At 41.2% G+C, this 23,425-nt stretch overlaps 1 protein-coding gene across 1 annotated transcript in view; it reads right to left on the bottom strand.

The window, feature by feature from the left end:
* Positions 1-492: 492 nt before the first annotated feature.
* HID1 (HID1 domain containing) overlaps positions 493-23,425 on the bottom strand; it is a 26,621-nt gene continuing 3,688 nt past the window's right edge. Inside the window, exons 2-19 of the mRNA XM_075177877.1 lie at positions 18,488-18,637; positions 18,202-18,372; positions 17,927-18,043; positions 17,697-17,803; positions 17,418-17,537; positions 11,261-11,483; positions 11,117-11,173; positions 7,305-7,445; positions 7,092-7,182; positions 6,790-6,941; positions 6,627-6,705; positions 5,084-5,248; positions 4,689-4,916; positions 4,330-4,463; positions 3,900-3,971; positions 2,201-2,292; positions 1,839-1,997; positions 493-1,043 (exon numbers count right to left, since the gene is read on the bottom strand). Of these exons, the coding sequence (XP_075033978.1) occupies positions 980-1,043; positions 1,839-1,997; positions 2,201-2,292; positions 3,900-3,971; positions 4,330-4,463; positions 4,689-4,916; positions 5,084-5,248; positions 6,627-6,705; positions 6,790-6,941; positions 7,092-7,182; positions 7,305-7,445; positions 11,117-11,173; positions 11,261-11,483; positions 17,418-17,537; positions 17,697-17,803; positions 17,927-18,043; positions 18,202-18,372; positions 18,488-18,637 (2,322 nt within the window). The 3' untranslated portion in view covers positions 493-979. The remainder of the gene's footprint in view (positions 1,044-1,838; positions 1,998-2,200; positions 2,293-3,899; positions 3,972-4,329; positions 4,464-4,688; positions 4,917-5,083; positions 5,249-6,626; positions 6,706-6,789; positions 6,942-7,091; positions 7,183-7,304; positions 7,446-11,116; positions 11,174-11,260; positions 11,484-17,417; positions 17,538-17,696; positions 17,804-17,926; positions 18,044-18,201; positions 18,373-18,487; positions 18,638-23,425) is intronic.

Genomic DNA, 23,425 nt, shown 5'->3' with positions numbered 1-23,425 from the left:
ACTTTTCTTCCTTAGGGGGGATATTGCACCAAGCCTTTTTGTGCCATGAATGAATAATATCAAGGATATCCTATGCTTTCCAATATCTTTGTTAGTAGACGGGACATAGAAATAGGTGGTACCTGTGCTGTGTTCTTTCTTTATCTCCTGTACTCTGGAACAGCTTTCATCTGCTGAAACCTAAGAGCTGTCCAGCATTCAAGGAGCCAAGCGGACAGGGGCAATATTCAGCGAGACACGCTGAGTTATCACACTTGGCTTCTCTGCATATTGAGCTATGTTAGAAAACAGGAAGCTGGGGGCTGAATAATGATGTCGGGATGGTGATGTATGTATCGAAACAAGTTCAAAAGCACAACAAAAGCGTAAGAAAACACATACACACTAACCCTACCAATACATGTCTCACAGATCACAACAATCAGATTCATGGATTTATAGAGCAGTGAAAGGATTGACCCACGACCCTTGACCCCTTTAAAGCACATAGACTTTATGTTTATAGATCAATTTATTAATATAATTTAATAGATTACATTGGATTTCACATAAAGGTGGAGATGAGAGCGCTACTTAACAAGATAATTAACACAGATCCTACCCACAGATAGGATTAATGAGGGCAAGAGATACAGATGCAGTGAGAACATTGGGTAAATCAGGCTTGGGGAACAACGTGGACGGTTTCTGAGCTACAATTTGCAAATATGCTGGAGGAGCACGCTGGGGATTGTCATTCATAAGCCACAAGTTGCCCAGCCGTAATCTAAACCAATGTGTAAAACAAAAAGTATAAAACTGACTAAAGCACATCAATAATACAAGTGAGATGTCTGTTTCCATGGAGTAAATAGAAATTTTGATACTCGATGGGACAATAACCTGTGCAAATACATGATTGTGCGGGATGGAGCATCCTATGACAAGACTTCATATATAACAGGTACTGAGTAGTGGTTTAATGTTCAAGAGTTAATGTCTAAACCCTCTGGATTTCAAATAACTTCACATCAGTGTCATACCAAACAGGAGGGTCCATGTTCCTACAAATTAAAAAGACAGTTATAACTTCAATCACAAACCTTAAACACCAACTTCCAATGAATCTTTGACATCCCAGCTTGCTGTTCGTTATATTTTGGGTAATTTATGAACCTGGTCTCTCTCCCAACGTCCTCATACCTCACCCCAATAGTATCACACATATACCTTGCCAGTACATCATGTCCCAAACCCATTTTATTGCAAAAGGATTACCACACATCAATAAGACTGACAGGAAACATCTGGGTAGAGATAAAAGGGATTATGGGGAAGAGAACAGAAACAACGGCATCACTGCTGAGTGGCTGGTGCTGCAGGCAGATTTCTGAACACCATCATCAAAATTAGTTTAAAGTTCTATACCAAAAAATATTTTAGACATTCTAGAGTATTTAGGACACTCCATCCGTAACGTACAAACTTGTAATTACTAAGTGATGCTGGGAGAACCCAGTGCTACGCTCTTCCAACCACACTGGTGGGCTCAGCACAATATAAAAACTGCTATATAATAAAGAACACCTGGAATTTACGGAACACCAGGACATTGGTTGTGTGCTTTCCACGTATTAAAAATAGATGGTGATTGGGGAATAGAAAAAAAAAAAAAAAAATGTGCATTTCACACCATGCGATTTCCGTTTTTTTAGTTTACCGACACATCCACTCTTCACCATCATCACCCACCATCTGCTCCTTGCTGTATTTCCCTTTCTTGTCCCAATTACCAGCAATGTTTTACTGTCCAATATGCTACACTCACCCAAGTTATATTCTATTAGTGCGATTCTCACCTCAAGTAGATGACCCCCCACATATATGTACGGAACCACATAGCCGTGCCGGCATTGGCCTGGTATTTGCGGATTAGGATGGGGTGAGGAACGGGCAGTAACCCCACCAGGGTACCATGCTGCAGAAACTTCAATATTTCAGACTCATCGGTCAGCCCCCTGCAAGGTACAGAGAGACAGAGGAGTAGTACAGAGACAAACATTATACCACCATTCACCAACATCTAACAACTTAATATATATATATTTACACAGTCATACAAAACATTATATATATAGCTTGAAAATGTACTTTAACACACATCCCTCATTATACTTTTAGTTGTTCCATTCTCTGCTGCCACCGTCACCACTGAGCTCACTTGTCAATGCAGATCTTCTCCACCTGTGGCACCAGGACCTGCAGCAGCCGCATGATTGTCTGAAGGGGCAGCTTCACCTTCCAGGACATGACCTGTTGTTGATAGACACCACAATGAGCACGTTATAAATATAGGACACAGCGTATCTAGAGCGCCCCCACTAACCCGCCATGTCAGAGGCTGATCTCAGAACACAGCCAGCAGAGGGTATTAGAACAACAAGTGGAGCACAGTTTGGTTTATGTTCATTTGATCCACTTTACTTGGAGCCTGAGACATACGTAGGAGCATTGAAAACAGCTGTATTGTGATGGGCCGGTGATTATTTATACAACCCCATCTTATAGGGCTTTAGAGAAGATTCCTTAAGGTGCAGCACTATATTCACCTGCTAACTTAAAGTGTACTCACAATGTCAGGTTTCTTAGCGTTAGTATTTACAAGCTTACCATCAAAGTGTACAGATAAGTACTTCCTCTTTGGGTATTTTAGGATATATTTCTTTGTACTGCTGGACTTTATCCCATTAGTCTCATCTGGGGATCTATTGCATGTGTGAGATGCTTACAGTGATACAATTTATTACTACAGTACAGCCATATACCCGTCTCCATAACTGATGTATAATTGCCGAAACCTCTGGCTACAGTGGCAATCTATTTCTTTCCTAAAAAGGCAAAACACCAAACATCTCCTTGCATATTAAATATAGAGGTCTTCAAACGGTGGTAGATGCATCACTAAAATATGTGATTGACATGTCATATTGGATTGTATACCTGCTTTTTGACACAAATGTATTAAACATCACATAGATTTTTCTGGCTAACACAGTAGTGCAATAATAATAATAAAATATTTTTTGCTAAACATTTTGATAACAAGCTAAACATAGCTAAGACCCAAGTGAGCTACGAGATGGAGACACAGGACTGAAATATACATCAATCTCATCTTCACTTCTATTTCTCCCTGGAACAAATGGCCGATGTACACTTGTCAGAGTTCATCCATTGTATACTTCCATGTACAAGTACAGTCATATCGTTATACCTTACACCATGACCTTCCTATTCTATGTGATCATCATCATCACCATTTATATAGCGCCACTGATTCCGCAGCGCTCTACAGAGAACTCACTCACATCAGTCCCTGCCCCATTGGAGCTTACAGTCTAAATTCCCTACCATACACACACACAGACAGACAGACCTAGAGATACTAGGGTCAATGTTAATAACAGCCAATTAACCTACTAGTATGTTTTTGGAGTGTGGGAGGAAACCGGAGCACTCGGAGGAAACCCACGCAAACACGAGGAGAACATACAAACTCCACACAGATAAGGGCATGGTCGGGAATTGAACTCATGACCCCAGCGCTGTGAGGCAGAAGTGCTAACCACTTAGCCATCGTGCTGCCCGTGATGTTTGTATACACCTAAACAGAATTGTTCTTTTGACCTGTACTCTATCCCTACCCCTGTTCCCTCTCTGTTCTTTGTACCCCTTCTCCCTGGCATAAAATAAAAATAAAAGTGTCAACCGCAGGTGAAAACACCCTTAAGATAATATCTTTTTACAAGCAGATTGTAATTATCATTGTACTTGTGTACAGAACATTTCCTCCTCCTCTATTTCCTGCCCCAGACAATCTTATGCCTACGTGTGTCTGCGTACACCCCACCCTGACTCACCCAGTCTGTAGATGGGTTCCATTGAGATGAGGTGCTTGATAGACGTCTGTTCTGCCTGCTTTGTGCAGCATCCTGCAGAGTATAATTAAGTTACCGTGAGAGCAAAGCCAGATGTCACTGTCAACTATCTGACCTCATCAGCAAACAGTCAACACAATGAGGAGATTATGAGTTGGCTCTCAGGTTTCGAATAGGGATAATGTCATGTCATTATAGAGACGCAATTTGGTCATAAAATTGTGCAAATTCTCTGCCAAAATTCAGCCTTAAGTGTCTTAACCTACCTAGTAGCTCCATACTTATAGACGGCTCACTAGAATTTAAATTGAATCAGGAATTTGTAATGTCAGATAAACTGAGTTTTACACACAAACTATTGTGGAAATATGTAAGAAGAGAACGACATGTGTCACGTGTTTGGATTACATACCCCACTCCGAGATTCGGTGTCACTCAGGGGACTGGACTGACTGCTCTCTCCAGGTGGTGACGGAAGATCAGGATCCACAGCTCGTAGAGTTCCATCCTCCGATACCTGAGATTTCTCAGTTAGTTTCTCTATAGCTGGAGAGGTAAGGTGGAAGAAGGGGTAACAGAACGGATTTCAGGAAACTGTTCAGCCAAGATAAAAGATTGTCAGTATATGGACTATTAACAGCAAAAGTCAGAGAAGGAATGGTTAGAAGCACAGGCTATAAATCATTAGAACGGGGATTTGCTGAAGACACCAGTAAAAGCACAGGTCCTTGCTAGGTACCCAGAGGAGACAAGTCCAAACACAATACTTACCAGGTGTGGCTATTAGACTGGTTTTAAGGGTCCCTGGTTCTGCTGGGGCAGCAGGCCTGGAGCCCTCCATGGAGGCCCCATCTTGAGAGTTGGTGCGGGATATTGGCTCAGCCGGTTTCTTTTTCCGCTGCAGTGCCCGCTGTATGGAAGGGGGGTCTGAAGGGAGGTTTGCCAACTGGTGAAATACATTACGCTTCCGTATAATGGCATAAACTAGACTCGAATTTCCTATGGGCGTAGAACAAAGGAAAACAGGCGGATGTGACCAAAGGTACAATACAGGTGATACAAAGAGGAGCACTAAAATGGGATGTATATAAGATGGCAAAAGTCAAATCATTTGGAAAAATCATGAAATGGAAACCCAGAGTAGGAAGAAGTAAACAGACGCTCACCATCAAACTGGTACTGGATAATGTTGTTGAAAACTTCAAGCAGGAAAAACACGAGATGATGATTTTGTGGGGAGGAGAAGAGGAACCAGGAGCTGGAGAAAGCTTCAAGCAGATGGAGGAGCTTGTTAGATGCCACCATGGAGAGCGACTTCAAGTATGGGGATACTGTAAGAAGAAACAGAAAATCATAAACAAGATGAACTTTATGTGTGTGTGTCATGAAGGGCACTTATAAAAGGAAACTAGATCAATTATGCCAAATAAACTTGGCTTCAAGTGTTTTATTATACACACACAATTTAACTTTTTTTTTTTCTTTTTTTTATCTTTAGGCTACTCTTGTTTGAACACAGTCATGGGGTATGATAAATAAAATATGCAACTATTGGAATAATAATGCAAATAGTTCAACAAAAGTTGTATTATCTCACTAGCTCAAATAAAGTAACCTGAGTTCAAAGGAAAATACTGTTAGGGAACCGAGCCTGAGCATCTCTACTAATTTCTATTACTGAACACCGAACACACCCGAACTTAGCAGATCCGAGCACCGAGCCGAGCCGGCTCGGTATCTTTGCACGCCCTCGGAATTGAAAACGAGACAAAACGTCATCGGATCTCGGGAGCTTTGGATTCTATAAGTACCGCCCTCCACGGCAATCCAGCCCCATTTCACAGAGGGACACAGAAGGGGTAGCACAGTTCTTGGCAGTCTAGTGCAGTTGGGCAGTGTCAAAGGTAGAATAGAAAGAGGAGAAGGGTAGCATTGTTCTTCAAAGTCTCCAGTGATATTCAGGAGAGCTCCATTGATCCAGTGCCAATTGTCATTGCTGAAATGGAAATAATAGGTCTGGCAGGCTTGGTCTTCTAAATTTGCAGTCACATTGTACTGTGTTATATAGGTAACACACAAAGAGGAGAGCTCCATTGCTAATTGCACCACTTTTCTTTTCTGCCACTGCTGTGTGCCAATGTTTCCTAGATGTGCTAGGAACTGCCATGTGTTTGAGTCATTGCTTTGTCGCTTAGCAACCCGCCAGGTCGCTGCAGTCTGTTTGAAAGTGTATGAAAATAATATTGTGACCTGTGAGGTGGTCAAAATTGACTGCAAATGACTTAAAATTAGTGTTATTGAGGTTAATAATAATGTAGGGGGAAAAAAAGCAAATGCAATTTTATCAAAAAACAAAATAGGGATTTTAGGAAAAAAAAGAAGAATTGGGATCCAAAACAAAAAACAAAAAACACGCAAGGGCAGTTTTGCCAAAAACCAAAACCAAAACACGTTAATCCAGATCGAAAACCAAAACCAGAACGCGGGGGACAGTGAACATCTCTAGAAATTAGTACAGTACTAGTATAACGGATATATAGGAGCTCTGCAGAAGAGTACAAAGTAATTATGTGAGATGGCTCACAGCGCCATCTAGGGGTCAAATATAGAAAAAGCATCCACCTATCTCACAAGGTCCAGAATGCAAACTGAAAAGCCAGTTTTGAAATGATAACATTTATTCCCACTCCATTGGCCCCATACTCGTACCATTCACTACGATGGTGAGCAGACAGTCATACAAAGGTTGTAAACGCTGGTGCCCACTGGTGATGATCTTGTGAAAAACCTAAGGAGGAAAAAAAAAGATGTGCAAATGAGCTAGGAGAACCTTTATAAGCTCGGATAGGAAGCAAATTAGGGGATAACTCACCACAATCAGTAAGTCTGCATGTGTTCCTGTGAACACTGGGATATCCATCGGAACTCTCACAGAGTATGGCTTGTTCAAACGAACTCCAAAGTTCCGCTCACCACTCAGCAGCAAAAGGATGAACACCCCAATGTGCATAAGACCAACTCGAGCTGTAAGACAAGGGAACAGTGAGCGGAATGCGAACAAGGACAGTATATGGGACAATGGAAGAAAATACCACTGAAGGACCAAACTGAAAAAGTGAGAAGATGGCGATGAATACATAGGTAAGAAGAGAGAAGAAGGGAGTACAGTCTCACACTGATCCGCTCGTGCATCGTTCAGAAAGAACAGAATTGGGACCAGTACATCCAGGACATCGCTGCTCTTCAGGACAAAGAACAGGAACTTCTGTAGGAGTGAGAGAGGACAACGTGAGAGACAAAGCACTAAGCCAATCAGACACAGCGCCCAGTTCGTAAGACTTGTTCATGGATTACTGCAGACAAATTAAATGTGGAGAAAACGCTGACCTTGTTGAAGTCACACAGTTTCCAGAAGAGGACAAGCAGTTCTTGGTGGAACTGGATTTTCTTGGTGGAGTTTGGTAGGTATGTCTGTGTGAGCGGGTTTAGGAGCAGGCGGGCCAGGCCTTTCAAAATGAACTGGAAATCCTGGTGTGTAATAAGAACACTGGTCAGAGGATACATGTATTTATCAAACACTCAATCAATGATACATCTATATGATTACTTGTGAAATATGCACATCTTGCTGACTGACAACAAAAAATAGCTAAAGCCAGTCAGGAAACAGCCGAGGGATAGGGAAGAATCTCCATATAGGATTAACCACAGGGAACACATACACAATATACAGCAGACTAGATTTGTTCTCCAAAGCAGCAAGTTCTCCCCCATTTACTGTAACTCCTGTAGTCTGTAGAAAACCCCTACAGACCCAAAGTAGAGTTCACATTACCACTTCGTAATCATCATCATTTATTTATATATCGCCATCAGATTCCATAGCGCTTTAATGCATCTACTACATACCGTGAGGAGTTTTATGCCCCCAAAAGAACACTACATGCCCAAGTCTTTAAATTATTTTCCACAAATTCTGCATGCCACACCCACAGCCACAAGTCCCTATGTGAGAACTTGTATTTCAGCCCAGATGTTCTTACACTAGTATATATACATACAGACAGACATACTTTGCACACATTTGCAGGGAAAGACACATCTGCTCGAATTTATAAAGAGTAAGACCCACGGGAACCGTGCAGTGGTGTCTAATTTTATGGGTCCACACATATACAGGTGCAAGTCCATGGTACATGGTCCATCTGTGCACCCAATGTGCTTCATCCTTGTGTTTGAAAGGTGAGACTCAAAAGTGAATGTCCTTCACAAGTAAGAAAAACTCACTACTTAGCAGTGCCTACTACCATGTTTGCCTCCACCCCACCCCGTGTTATTAATTTTAATTCTTTTTTTACATCCCCCAAAATACTGTCCATCTGGCAAGATTCAGAACAGTAAGGGTATAACAGAGTCGCTTGCATTCTAAGATTTTATATTATATGTAGAATTAGCCAGGATGATCGTGGAAAAGTTGCCAGCGGGTGCGATATCTCTCAAAGCAGCAATCTCATAAAAATGTGTTTTGGTTTTTTTTTAGCATAAATCACTGTGGTGGGCTATAAGAATGTTGGGTTTCATAATTTTCCCTTTTTCCTTCCTGCTGCTACTAATGGTTTATGGCACATTTTGCATTGAGCAGAGGCACTTTGGGAGTCCCTTTGAGCTCTGCCTGCACTGTAACATCTTCCTCCTCCCCTCTGTGCCATCACATGACACACAGAGCTGTGAGCCTATGTAGCAGACTGCCTGTGTCTGGCAGTAATTTTTTTTAGCCAAACTGGGAAAAGGAGATAATGATTTGTCGGAGGACAGCTAAGAATAAGGATTATCAGATGCATATGCTTAAAAACGTGCTTAATGTGCTGTTTAAAGAAGAAAAAAAATAATCTAAATGAGAATGTTGCTTTAAATAAATTGTGGGGTCAAGTATGGAGGTGTTGCGGTATCCCTTGGTGTAATGTATCTCTGGAAGATACCCAGCCACTATTTATTTATTTTTTCCCCTGACTGTGTTTGGGCGTCATATTCCTGTATTGATTGCATTTTTATTTATTCTATTCTGTCATATGTATATCCTGCTGTGTGTTGTGCCTTAGTTGGGTTGGCCGTGCTCTCTGCAGCTACAATGTTGTTATGCATTTGTCCATTTACTGCATATGCTCCTTTCACTAATTTGTTCATTGTTGATCTCCAAGACACTTGTTTGTTGCCCCTGTGAGGGGTTAGTTTAGTATTGCTATGTGTTAAAAATGTAAAAAACTCTCAATAAAAAAAATAATAATAAAAAAAAAAATCTGATTTTTAATACATACATACATACATACATACATACATACATACATACATACATACATACATACATACATACATACATACATACATACTGTGGGGGACCAGGCAAGGAAGTGTGAGTTTGAGGGAGAGATCTCATTTTACATGAAGTTCTCCTCCAGAGAGATTTTTCCACTAGCAAAATTAATCTGGTCAATGCATATTATGAAAATAAAATAAAAATAAAATGTAAAAATTAACCCAATGGTTTTCAAAGGGTGGCCACTATGAGTCCTCCCATCCTTCATTACAGTACTGAGTCAATGGAGTAAATGTTCTACCTTCCTGGAGAAATTACATGATTCCTCAGTGTTGGCTAACCTGTGTCACTCCAGGTGTTGTGAAAATACAAGTCCCATCATGCTTTGCCAATATATAGCAGCTTATTGCTGGAAGGGTATGTAGTTTCACAACACCTGGAGTGTCACAGGTTACCCAACACTGCCTCTAACACCTCAGCCACAACCTGAAGGCTGTGTGCTCTGAGGTCCAACAATGGAGCCTTGAAAGGAAGCAGGACATTTATACAGACCATGCTGGGTAGAGGCACTGCAAATGTGTGTGAAAACAAATACATACAAATTAAATTGTTAAAATAAATACACAGCAATGTACAGCGATTGTGTGCACATTGACGATGCATGTGTACAGTGTTTGCCGATTTCCTTCCATAGTAAATAAGTCACGGTGTTCAGTATAGCTGTGTGTTAAACATTGTTTATTTTACTTCCTTGAGTAACTTGCTGATTGAGTAACTGGTCTGCTTTCCGTTCAGGACAGGACAAAAAAACATAACTATAGCAAAGTCTGAATACACAAAATAATGCATTATATTGTGTGTGTTTCAATTTTACAGTCTACAGATTCCTTATATTTCTGTCGCCTGGTTATTTCCCCATAGTTGTTTCACTTCATTACATCTATCACAGTATGCACAGAAAGATAAACACACAATGAGGGTAGGACTCTGGAAATGTATGTCGTTTGCAATGCTTTCCCCTTAAATCAATCTAAATTGAATGTTGCTAGTTGGCTTCCACAATCAATTCGAGCACACACTGTGCATGGCTTTAGAGGTAAGTGTGTGACATAGTATAAGACACCAGTGCTTCTCAACCAATGAGCAACATCTGACTGTGATTACTCCGCTAGTAACAAATGAGTGCTTCTCATCTGCCAATGAGAAGCCAGCGCTTCCCAACCAATCACAGCACACGCTATGCACAGTACTAAAGGGAAGCTATGTGAAGCATGTACCATTGAGTGGCTTATTCCTACAGTGCGAGTACTGTATGCTGTATTGTTTTTTCCTGTGCTCTACGTGGTGCAGTGTGATGAACTGTCTGTATTTGTGCGATTGTCTGTTTGCTGTCAGTGCGATGGGGTGAGAAAAACTACTTTATATTGCTGGTGTGTTTGATCCTTATTTCATTTTAAGTTCTGGGCATTTTTAGACTTATTTTACACTTTTCCGAATAAAGGTAGGAAACACGCGCGTGCACACACACAGGTAGGAAACACACACACGTAGGACATGCACACACACAGGTAGGACACACACAGGTAGGAAACACACAGGTAGGAAACACACACACGTAGGACATGCACACACACGTAGGACATGCACACACACAGGTAGGACATGCACACACACAGGTAGGAAACACACACACAGGTAGGAAACACACACAGACATGCAAACACAATTTCATATCCAGCATAAACATACACAGGATCTGGAAGTCTAAAACACTCATCAAATCCCATAAAGCGAAATAAAATAAGCTGTAAAACAAACAATGATATGTATTTATTATCAGCTACGCTGACTGTGTATACACAATAAACCCCCAACACCTCCTCACCTCTTCTCTGTGGATCCGCGACAGATAATTCACAAAGAGATTGTCCGGCGTCGGGCTCTTTAAGAACATAGAATACGAGTTAGGGTCAGAGGTCACATGGAAGCGGCAAGGAGGTCACAACAACAAGCGTGTAGGGTAACTTACTTCACCCTCGTCCATGGCAGTACTGGTGGTAGTTCCATCCATGCTGGGACCAGAGGTGACAGTGCAGTCAGAGTCCAACGTGACAATGAGGAGCTGAGCAGAGACCTCCACCAAAGGCTCACGTGAGTCCCAGAACAACAGGTGATTGTAAGGAATGCCATAGCCAACAGGGTCATACGCACACACTATGTTCAAGAGGGAGGTGAAGAGCGGTAGAGCGTGTCTGCACAGAGAAAGGAGTAAGAGTGGTGCCATTAATAAATAGATCACGGCAAAATACCACTTCCAAAACGTTAAAGAAGAAAACTGCAATTGAAGTCAAGATACAAAGGTAAAAAGGAGTGAGGGGAGCAGTGAGATTTACAGGAGACATACAAAGTCATCAACTCGGCACATTTCAACAACATAAGTTTAATAATTGGTCTTTTATGCTACAAATTCACTGATCACAGAAGAAGAGAAACATAAATGTCAATACAAAAAGTAAACTGAAGATAGAGTCAAATTATCCTTAATAGAGCTAAAGGGTTACTGTTACAAACAGATATATCTGCCGACCAATAGTGGTACTGACAGACGGCCTAGATCATTGTATATGGTCACGGATGAGGTATGGCAGTTTAAACACATCTTTTTGGGCAAAAGACTAAAAGTAACGCGCACAATGGATGGAAAATTTGGCATATGATCACTAGTTGCAAGATAAAGAAAAAACTCTGTTCACTAATAAACTTTAGAGAGAGAAAATCATTCAAATGACCAATCACTCCTCCATTAAGATAGCAGCAAAGTGACAGTACAGTCAAATGTCCCACATCTCCAGGGTCAGTGTTTTGAAGTTTTGTTTTAAACAAGAACTTTATCGTGGACGCCTAGAGTAAACCAACTCCCTCTGTATGCCCATGTACCTCTGTAGGATGTTAAAAGTTATTCAACGAGAGTAGAGAACTACTAACAATACATGAGAATAGTAAATCACGTCCAGTGCTCAGGTCACAGTATAATGCTCCATTGTCTGCCTAGAATGTGCCATAGAAGAACAATAACATATACGCACCTGACCAGCAGCCAAACCACCATAACAACAACTTAATATTCCTTTACCATCGGGGCTAGGGTTAGAACTGGGATCCCCGAGAAGAAATCTAGCTAGTAAACTAAACAGTCAGCTTTACAAGATGGACATTAAAGCAAAATTGCAATCACTATGTATCATTTTATTCAAAACTGAGACAAAAAAAAACAAGTAAAAAAAAAAAAACAACATAGGTAATTCATTTGGAAAACAAGATGACTCTGCTTAAATATGTGCTATGTACCAGTCACAACTGAGGTGCGGAAATACAACCTTATATCGCTCGAGAGTGGATAGAGATTGTATAAGCAGTGAAGCATCTCGGCCAAACAAAGAAATAGATCAACAATATATCCTGCATATAAAAGAGGATTCAGCTTAATACATTAGTTGCATCTCTCTCCCATTGCCCTCTTTTTATACTCATCACTGCCCAGACCCATCTCAGGCATACCGAAGAACAGCCAAAAACTTATCTGGTAGATTTTAGATGCAGCCAAATGTCAAATAACCAGTAATTACAAAGATATAGAACCGCCCAGTCTAACCTCTACAATCAACTGCGTATGATTTATCTACTGTGTGGAAGATATAATGGGTGATGATGTGCCGCGCGGTCAGCACCACGATGTCCAACTGAGGACATTGCCAGCCATTACAGTATGAATCTCCGCTCATTTTTTTTTGCACACTACTATGGGGTACAAGGTAAATGAGCAGAGATTCCTACCATAACATCAGCGCGATGTGTTCCCATGGAAGTTCCAGAGACTTAATATTGCGATGGATAAAAGAGGTCTGTACATTGTACCAAAAATTTGTCAACCGGTTGATGGCTGACTAGGTTTTACCTGTCTTCGTCTTGTCGCTATTAAATAAAATGTAGTCTTGAATATTAGGGCAGCACGGTGGCTCAGTGGTTAGCACTTCTGCCTCACAGCACGGGGGTCATGAGTTCAATTCCCGACCATGGCCTTATCTGTGTGGAGTTTGCATGTTCTCCCAGTGTTTGCGTGGGTTTCCTCCAGGTGCTCTGGTTTCCTCCCACACTTCAAAAACATACTAGTAGGTTAATTGGCTGCTAACAAATTGACCCTAGTCTGTCTGTCTCTGTGTGTGTGTTAGGGAATTTAGACTGTAAGCCCAAATGGGGCAGGGACTGATGTGAGTGAGTTCTCTGTACAGGGCTGCGGAATTAGTGGCGCTATATAAATAAATGGTGATGATGATGATCCATTTTACACGTATTTTAAAATTGCAATTTGTTAACATTTGTGTCACAGTTTTGGACATGGAGCTTGTACTGTAAAACTCCTCTAAAGCTGGGAGAGCATGACGTAAAGAACACAACATCACAAGACATCAAGCACAAAGCAAATCAAAGAAAACTAAAGCAAGTAGTTATTATAAGACAAAAAAGGTACATTGGAGGAAAAAAAGGAAGTTGTGATGTTCAGAAAGTTCATGATCATGACACTAAAAATGGGAAACGTCTTGTTACCATAGATGAGATAAAAGACTGTAGCAATACAGAATACTATAGGGACAAGGTAACCATACAGGTTCACCATTCAATGTGTCATCACACAGGAAAAACAAACAAAATATAATTGTACATTTGGGACTCCTTTGGAAATATATTTCTTGGCATTTAGATGTTCCTTATAATCTAACAATAAATACTGTTATCGTATAGGTCTATAACCCATTGTCATACACGCTTTAAAAACGTTACAATAATTAACCTCCATAATCTAGATGTGAATCAAAAGACAAGAAAGTGACGGGGAAACAAAGTGACATAAATAATGAAGAATGAAAGAACAAGAAAGGGGAGACAGAAGAACCAAAGTAATTAATAAAAGACCACTCCTAGTGGCGCACAGCGTGAGTAGCTCAATGGGCAATAGGTCGCGCTGCAGTACCAGAAATCTGCCACCTTCCAATTGCCAGAAAATGGCTAAAATTTAACATTTCGTGCACCAAACGACAAATGTTTTTTGAATGCAATTAATGTATGATTGTACCAATAAATTAAGTTTTTTATTTATATCATCTAGTATTCATATACTTTTAGGAGTAGAGGTGCCAGCTGATCCCAGTGCTGCACAAATGTAAAAATTTAAAAGGACCAAAGCATGAAGTTAAATTAGGTTCAACAAAGGAAAAAATAAGTATATGTGCACACTGGTGCTGCTATATAGTCTCTCCACTAAATAGAGTCTCACAGAGACCATGGTGACCTATGTAGAAGTACTGACAATACACACTAGTCTCCTACATAAACAGATGACAGACCATGTGTGCATTATCAGTACGTTTCCATGCGAGTGCCTGTTTTTCCTGGAACAGAGGAGTTTATTTACAAAGAGCGCTGGATGTGCCCTGTAAAGCGCTTTGGTTTTGCTCTGGTGTGCCCAGATGGTCAGCCCAGCACACATCGGGGTTCATCCCTACTCTCCTTCCTCGATAGACACCTCCACAACCCAGGAATGTGAATAGGTTTGAGGAGAGGAAGTAAAATGTACAGAGAGACATAAAAGTCCAACCTTCTACCACTTAAGAACGACCATTTTAATTTAATAAAACTAAATCAGCTTTTCTGTGAAAATTGGGACTGCCTTTATCACATGTGGCACTTTGTGAAATGTACTTCTCTTCCAAACTAACTGCAAGGCGCAAAATGTACAGGACAGGACCTGATCTTCGCCATCTCAGAACTGGTGCAAAACTAAGGACGGTAAGGAACGTATCTACTCCGACATATTAAATCTCCTATTTAAACATTGCCGCAAAACTAGGTTCACTTGTGCAACTACTCCGCCTAAGCAAGGGCCGACCCCAACTTATCCCATCGATACAAATTTTGCTTACTCTGCAAATGCGGCCATCTTGCATCACAAACTCATGCGCTTCTGCAGGAATCTAAATGCATTTGAGCAAGTCAAGTCACACCGCATCAGCCAACAGAATTTTACATTGCACCTCAATTTTTTTTGCACTTTATAAATGCGGCCTACTATGGGTAGATGAAGAGACGGGGCTGGTGCACAAGCCCCAGCATAGGTAACACTAGCAAGCATCAACATCAAGCAAGCTGAGGATGGCATACAATGCTATTGTACACACCAAGGCAATGTAATCATCACTGTCGCCATGGTGTGGAGTAGAGAATACTTTTATTTGAGCTAAAATTAAAGACCACTTACTCTGACACTATGATCATTAACATCAACATTTCTTCATAATTGGTCACAGATGTTTAAGATAATGCAGGCTTTTCAAATGTTCACCGCTCCCCCCCCCCCCCCCCACCCCCCACCCAATTACGGACAAGTTATTAAAATATTAATACTTGTAAATGCACCACTTAAAGCTAGCAGTAAAATAACATTGTGAAGATTGAAGAAATTACATGCACAATATTGCCTGCATATGTTTATGAGCATTTTTCTGAGGAAGGGTCCCATAGATTTCATCATCAGATTCACAGATGTGTCAGTGATTCTGAGAAGACCACTGGACTTCTCCTGCTACAAATACAATTTTTTATTTCTATTTGAATTTGTCTAATGTAAAGTATTAGGAGAAAAAAGTGTAGAATACAATTCTGTTTGCAGGGTTTTATCTGGTTTCTGTGATGTGGTAATATACCTCCTTGCCGAGTCTACCATGCAGTAGAATGCCATTGTTCTACCTCCTAACCTCCTTACGTCAAACGTATGTATATGTAACAACCCTATCATAATACAAATGGGAATGTGGTATAGTGGCAGAATTACAAGGTCCAATACAAGGCAGTGAGTAGGCTATGTGGAGGCAGTCACACACCCCGATTTGTCTGCACAAAAGATATAATAATCTAAGTCTACCAGTATGGATTCCCTGTACTAGATACAATTAACCAGAAGGGGGAAAAAATGAGGTTCCTTAAAGAATATTTCTACAAGACACACACAGCACAGACACTATATTACTGTATCCAAAACAAGAGTACACGCAACTGGCAAAAACAAATACATTTTAACTTTTCAGATTTATCCCCTTATGTAGACAAATAGCGGCATTTCTATGTTGAAACAAACCAGAACTGAAAGCAATGCCGCCTACACTAAGGCTCATGTAAAGAAAATGTGAACCGCTGTATCCAAATGAAGTTCTAAGTTACAGCGATAGCTAAAAGGGACAGGGAGGAAAGACGTAGTTCAGGTGGAAAATAATATCTAAACAATTTGGATGAATACGGAAAAATTATCAATTTTAGTAAACTCCCCTAACTAATCAATAATAGTACTTTGGTGGGGGCCCATCTCCTGGACCCCCAAATATACACTGCATGGCCCCGGTACTTACACATTGCCAGATCTCTGCTGACCACATTCGCTGCTGTTCAACTCTCTCCATAGCAGAGCCGATCTGAAGCGGCAGCAGCTCTATATGGACCCCAACCAAAGTTCTATTATTGGGAACTCAGTCAATTCAGTCTAAGTCATAATTAAAGTGGAAAACCCATTTAAAGTTACAGTAAACCCTGAAAATTAACTAATTAGGGACTTTACACGTATAAAGCATTTGAATATGCTTTATATTTAAATGGTGCACCACAGTTTATGGTCCGGGATAGTATGAAATAGAATGCAGCCTATCATTTCATTAGTAATATCTGAGGTAACATTCTGTAGCAAATGCCTCAGAGAGGTTATTAGGTTACTACTTGTGGTCAGTGTGTGTGTAGGTGGTGGTCAGTTTTTTAGTCAAGGTCTTTGTTTACTGGGAGCTGCCATAAGAAGTTATGTCAAAGTGGCCAGCACTGTCCTCTATATAATGAAAAGAAGGAAAATACTTTAACACTTATTTTTTAAACGTATGATGTGGTAAAACAATTGCATGCATTGATACTAGAAGGGCAGTTTGTTTAGTCAGTGACTTTGGATATGTTAGAAACGTTCACAGCAATAAATGGCAGAAAACACAGCTGTTTTGCATTTATTGTTATTCAGTGAAAGACCAGACTCTATAACAGAATTTTTTTTCCCGACTTCCCCTTTAAGTGACAGAAATCTCTCATTTTCATTCACTCACCTATTTTCTGTGGAGCAGAAAAACTGGACCCATGGGTTGGCTATGCCGCTGCTCTCCGACGATGGTGGAAGGTACATGGCCTCAGAGAAACAGGTCAGTAGTAGTTTTAAAAGTTCCGTTCTGGAAAAAAAAAAAAAGTACAAGTTGGATACTTGTGTAAGACACTGGTGAAGATGTCTTTCTCTGACCAAGTTCAAGGAGAACGCCACCCAAAACTTAATTTTATTTGCCCAATCTTGACAAAATGATTTTCCAGTCACTACTGAGGTGCGGCGTTACCTGTTGAAGTCATGGGTGTGGTTGGGGGTTGGAGAATGAGCAAAGCCGACACCAGCTTCCCAGATGTACTCACAGCTGTCCAGAGTGTGGATGTCTTCTGATGTCTCCTACAGAGAAGTCATTAGAGTCAAATTCAAACTCTTATTTATAGCAGGGACACTGATAAATGCCAAATAGAAACTATAAAGGATGACTGTGAACCAGCCACTGGGGGTTCAGTGATTTCTCACCGTTCCACTCCTCCGGTGACTCTGCACTGTGAACTCTGGACAGAAGAGAAGATCTGCGATAGCCAGGAGCAGAGATTCGGCAAGTGGACGAGACCCATCCTCCTCTTCGTCATCCTCCTAAAAGATACAGACTACCCGTAAGCTATTGATTATGGCTGCTTAACTGGACAATGGATGGTTATCCAAACCATTCATCAGTTCAATAACATCTCCTATGTGAAAAAAACATAAAGGGGTATAAAGGATAAACGGAGAATAACTTCTATGGCCAATACCTGGTTCCGCCCTGCACCGGGCACTGATGACCAGAAGAATCCTCTCCAATCTGGGTCTTCAAAGATATACGGCAGTACACGAGTCAGCAACCGCGCACAATTTAACACGATTTGCTTTTCTGTGTCCGAGTGACATCCGCTGTCTGCGCCGGCCACCAGCTTTTCCACTGCCTGTAGAGTACATATATCAAACACATCAGGATCTGAGCAGTTAACAGTCAAACTATGTAATCTTCCATCTTACATTGTGCTTCCTTAATTTACACCTATGACTGTGAGGAATCACCTTGTAACAGAGTGTGGCCAGATTTGATGGGGACTCCTCTCGAACTGCTCGAATCTCAGCAGCTGGGATCAAAGCAAAGACATCCTGGACGGAGGTGGCCGAGTCTGACCAAAACTGGTCCCAGAAGGCATCATCTGTAGCTTCCACTGGCTGAAAGAAAGCACCAAAAGGTGAAACAGAAAGTAGCGATTTGGCGAAGAAATGAATGGGCGGGGATGGTAAAATTAGGTAAAGCTTGTCAGATGTATTTCCTAACAGACAACAGACTGAAGAAATGCCATGTATAAGACATCATTAAGCTTGAATATTGTGTAAATGCACTAAGTACACACAGCTTGTTTGTTCTATATATCATTTTATAGTCAAACATTTTTGCTACTTTTGTACTATATTTATATATTTCATTGTTTGTCTTTATAAACATAACTGCATCCAAAGCTGTATCAAAATGCAAATGCATATTGTGGCAAATTAAATACATAAACATGGACTTGTCTATAGCCACAGTTGGATGATGAAAAATCACAAAACAAGAAGTCTGTAGGAATTTACCTACGTTGGCTACAGCCGGCTCAAAAGGAAGACTGCAAGTAGTGAAATCAATACTGAAAACATTATGGCTATCGAATTAGGAAGCCACTGACGGCCCCAGACCGTAACCATTAAGAAACCATTTTGATTTATTTTTTTTAGCTAAAATCACCAGCAATATCATGGGATTTAATTTTGGAAGCTCTCCACACTAGCTGAAACAAATCATGCCGCACAAACCCAGAACTTGTGACTGGGTGTTAAAAAATCTACTTTATGTGTAGAGACCTCTGACTACCAATGAAAGTGGGAAAATGGAAACAAACAGAAAAATGAAGGTATAAGGGTAAACACTTTTATTAATGATGGCATAGCGTAGACCATGGGTCGGCAAACACCGGCATGCAGACCGCTTATGTCTGGCACGCCGGAGCTCAGCACCTGCCTTAGTAAAGCAGCCGAAGAAGCTTAATATGAACTGGGGGCTCTATTGTGTGGCGTAACATGAACTTGGGGCAGTGTTCTCCCCTATTTCCCGGGTGCACCACCAGGCTGTTTTTACTTGTTATTGTGCTCTTGGAGCCCAACAGAGTCCAATTATAATAGAATAAACCATTGTTTCTCCTATTAGAACAGGCACTATGTGAACACTACAGCCAGCAGTGTGCATTAGACCACTGACCACCAGTCTGACCAGTCCTGGCAGCTGTGGGCAATAACCTCCAACAATCTTTAATATTATTACAAAGTATTACAACTGCCCCACCCGGCTACTTCTTAATGCCAGCTGCCTGGCAAAATTTTCTGGGGCGAACACTGTGGGGGCACCATCGTGTGGCATAACATGAATATTTACTTGTTGGTTACATCACTGTATGTATGTATGTAAATTATATATATATATATATATATATATATATATATATATATATATATATATATATATATATATATATATATATATATATATATATATATATATATATATATATATATATATATATATATATATATACACACACACACACACACGCTGTATATACACTATATACACTGTATACAAGCACTGACTGATGTGCCCAGATATTATCAGTATTATTAGATAACCCAGATAAAGAAAGAGTTAGTCCTTAAAATGACAAGTGCCGTTCCATTAAAGCTTCTGCAACAGAAAAATATTATAACATAATTGTATGGGGCTCCTTGGGTCAGATATAAAAAAACCTGCTTTAACAATTTACTTGAATAGGGTTAAAATTTAAACTGTCAAGATATAACAAACTTTACAATGAATAAAGTGCACCGCAATCGGTTTGTTCGTTTGTGTTATTCGATTCGTGTAATGTTTCATTTTGTGGATTGTTCTGATGTGATATTTGATATAATGTAAATCTTTCTATTCTTCTACTTGTCATTGTTCTAAGTTAATATATAACCTTATGAATATAAATAACAATCTAGCATAGTAAAATAAATTAAATAATAGGAGCAACAGTGCATTTATGGCGATAAAATGAATATAAAACACAAGAGCCGGCATTTTTAATATATATAATTTGTTCCCAACAATGTTCCTGATTGTCACATGGGCTAAATACCCAGTACTATCTCTTACGTTTTCTAAGCCAGATGTAATTGTTAATACTGTATCTGGTTTTAATTAAATTTTTTCTCTTTCCCTGAATGCATGCTGTTCTTACCCTTCATGTGATGGCAACAGCATAGTATCACTTCTCTTACATGAGATGCTCAGTACCTGTTCTGATTCTCTACGTATGAACAAATGCATAGTATCACTTCTCTTACATGACATGCTCAGTAACTGTTATGATTCTCTACGTATGAACAAATGCATAGTACCACTTCTCTTACATGACATGCTCAGTACCAGTTCTGATTATCTATGTATGGACAAATGCACAGTGCCACTTCTCTTACATGAGATGCTGGATGCTCAGTACCTGTCTACGTATGGACAATTGTATGGTTCAACTGCTCTTGTTCTCACAGTTCTCCATCTACAATAACACTTTAAAAATGTCTCTGAATCCTCTATTAGCCAAACTCACGTTGAAAAATTACAAAGGAGAAATTTGGAATTTCATTCTGATCCAATGATATACTGTCCCCCAAAACCCCCCTATAAATCCACTGCACAATTGCAGTGGGAAGTTGACTTAAATACCACATTTACACAAGAGCGGAAGCAAATATTTATTCATTCGCATTGTATTTCTAGATGGCTAAAGCACTGCACTATTTACTCTCATTTTGTGTTCTTCTCTGGACCATCTTCATTATTGCTCTGGAATGCGGAGGAAGGCTTTGACACAGCGAGATGGAAGTCTATGCAGTGGACGCTATTCTTTTTGGGTGTTAAAAGTGAATGTCTAGAGCGTATTCTACCCCTCCACCGTAACTCAACAAACTCTGTCAATGGCCTCTGCCTGCCAGGATTAAACTTAATAGCCGTACATTGGGGACCCAAGGTTGGACCTTGTGACCATAAGATCAAGCAGTATGCGGATGTCTCTATTACAGTGACCCACCCACTTACATCATTGCCAAGCTTACACTTGGAATTATATAATAGAGCTATAAAATCAATTCCAAAGAAACAATTATTGGACTTGAAGTTACCTGCTGCCACTATAAATCTGCTCCAACTCAGTTTTAACTTTAAATGGGTGTTATCGTACAGGAAGTACTTGGGAATACAAACTAAAAAAATATTACGACGACTGCTTTGCCGCCAACTTTCCTCCACTTCTAAACAAGATTAGAACAGAGATCTGGAAGAGGAACAATCTATTTATATCGTGAACTGGAATAATTTCAGCACTGAAGATGAACGCTTTATCTCACTATTTATTTCAAACATTGCCAGATCATGTACATACAGAGTACTTTATGGGCCAGATTAAAATTGGAATGCAAGTTGCATGTAAGTTGCTGTTTTTAAAAAAAAAAAAAAAAAAAAAAAAAAAAAGGAGCATAAAACATGAGCATAGTTCCAACCGCAGTCACATCCAAGCGGATCTCAGGAGGCGTGTTGATGGAGTCTGCGTGTAAGTGCGCTGTGGAGTGTACTTGCCTTACATAGGCAGAAGGAAGTACGCACAAGCGTATACTGTGCAAAGATTATTTTTTTTACATTACATAAATCACAATGTTCTTATTGCATAGGTGCATACAATGCTTTTATATAATCTATCTTACTTGCATACACATGTTCTGTACTATTTAGTGGCATGCATAGTGTAGTTTTTAAAACAAAGTCTATGCAGAGTCAGTCATCCCTACCAGTTGGCACTTACACCTGCCCTGTAGCTGGTGAAAATGATACTTGTGAAAACAAGCGTACTTAAGAGGAACCCAGGACTTGAATTGCCCTTACTGTACATCACGCCGTGCTTCCCTCCCCTCCATCACGCCGTGCTTCCCTCCCCCTTCCCCTCCATCACGCCATGCTTCCCTCCCCCCTCCATCACGCCGTGCTTCCCTCCCCCCTCCCCTCCATCACGCCGTGCTTCCCTCCCCCCTCCCCTCCATCACGCCGTGCTTCCCTCCCCCCTCCCCTCCATCACGCCGTGCTTCCCTCCCCCCTCCCCTCCATCACGCCGTGCTTCCCTCCCCCCTCCCCTCCATCACGCCGTGCTTCCCTCCACCCTCCCCTCCATCACGCCGTACTTCCCTCCCCCCTCCCCTCCATCACGCCGTGCTTCCCTCCCCCCTCCCCTCCATCACGCCGTGCTTCCCTCCCCTCCATCACGCCGTGCTTCCCTCCCCCCTCCCCTCCATCACGCCGTGCTTCCCTCCCCTCCATCACTCCGTGCTTCCCTCCCCTCCATCACGCCGTGCTTCCCTCCCCCCTCCCCTCCATCACGCCGTGCTTCCCTCCCCCCTCCCCTCCATCACGCCGTGCTTCCCTCCCCTCCCCTCCATCACGCCGTGCTTCCCTCCCCTCCATCACGCCGTGCTTCCCTCCCCCCTCCCCTCCATCACGCCGTGCTTCCCTCCCCCCTCCCCTCCATCACGCCGTGCTTCCCTCTCCTCCATCACGCCGTGCTTCCCTCCACCCTCCCCTCCATCACGCCGTGCTTCCCTCCCCCCTCCCCTCCATCACGCCGTGCTTCCCTCCCCCCTCCCCTCCATCACGCCGTGCTTCCCTCCCCCCTCCCCTCCATCACGCCGCGATTCCCTCCCCCCTCTCCTCCATCACGCCGTGATTCCCTCCCCCCTCTTTTGCAAATTCCTTTTTTCATCAACATCTCCATATACGTCATTTTTATCACTAGCAAAAGATAGATAAATAAATTTCGATTTCTCAAAGGAGGTGGGAAGTTTTGTGAAAGCAAACAAGAGATTTCCTTTAGGAAACAGAAGCAGACTCAGAAGAATGAAGAC

This window comes from Mixophyes fleayi, chromosome 6, assembly GCF_038048845.1.
Source record: "Mixophyes fleayi isolate aMixFle1 chromosome 6, aMixFle1.hap1, whole genome shotgun sequence".
Classification (NCBI taxonomy): Eukaryota; Metazoa; Chordata; class Amphibia; order Anura; family Limnodynastidae; genus Mixophyes; species Mixophyes fleayi.
Note: the sequence above shows the minus strand (reverse complement) of the source record. Positions and strands in the feature narration are given on the sequence as shown.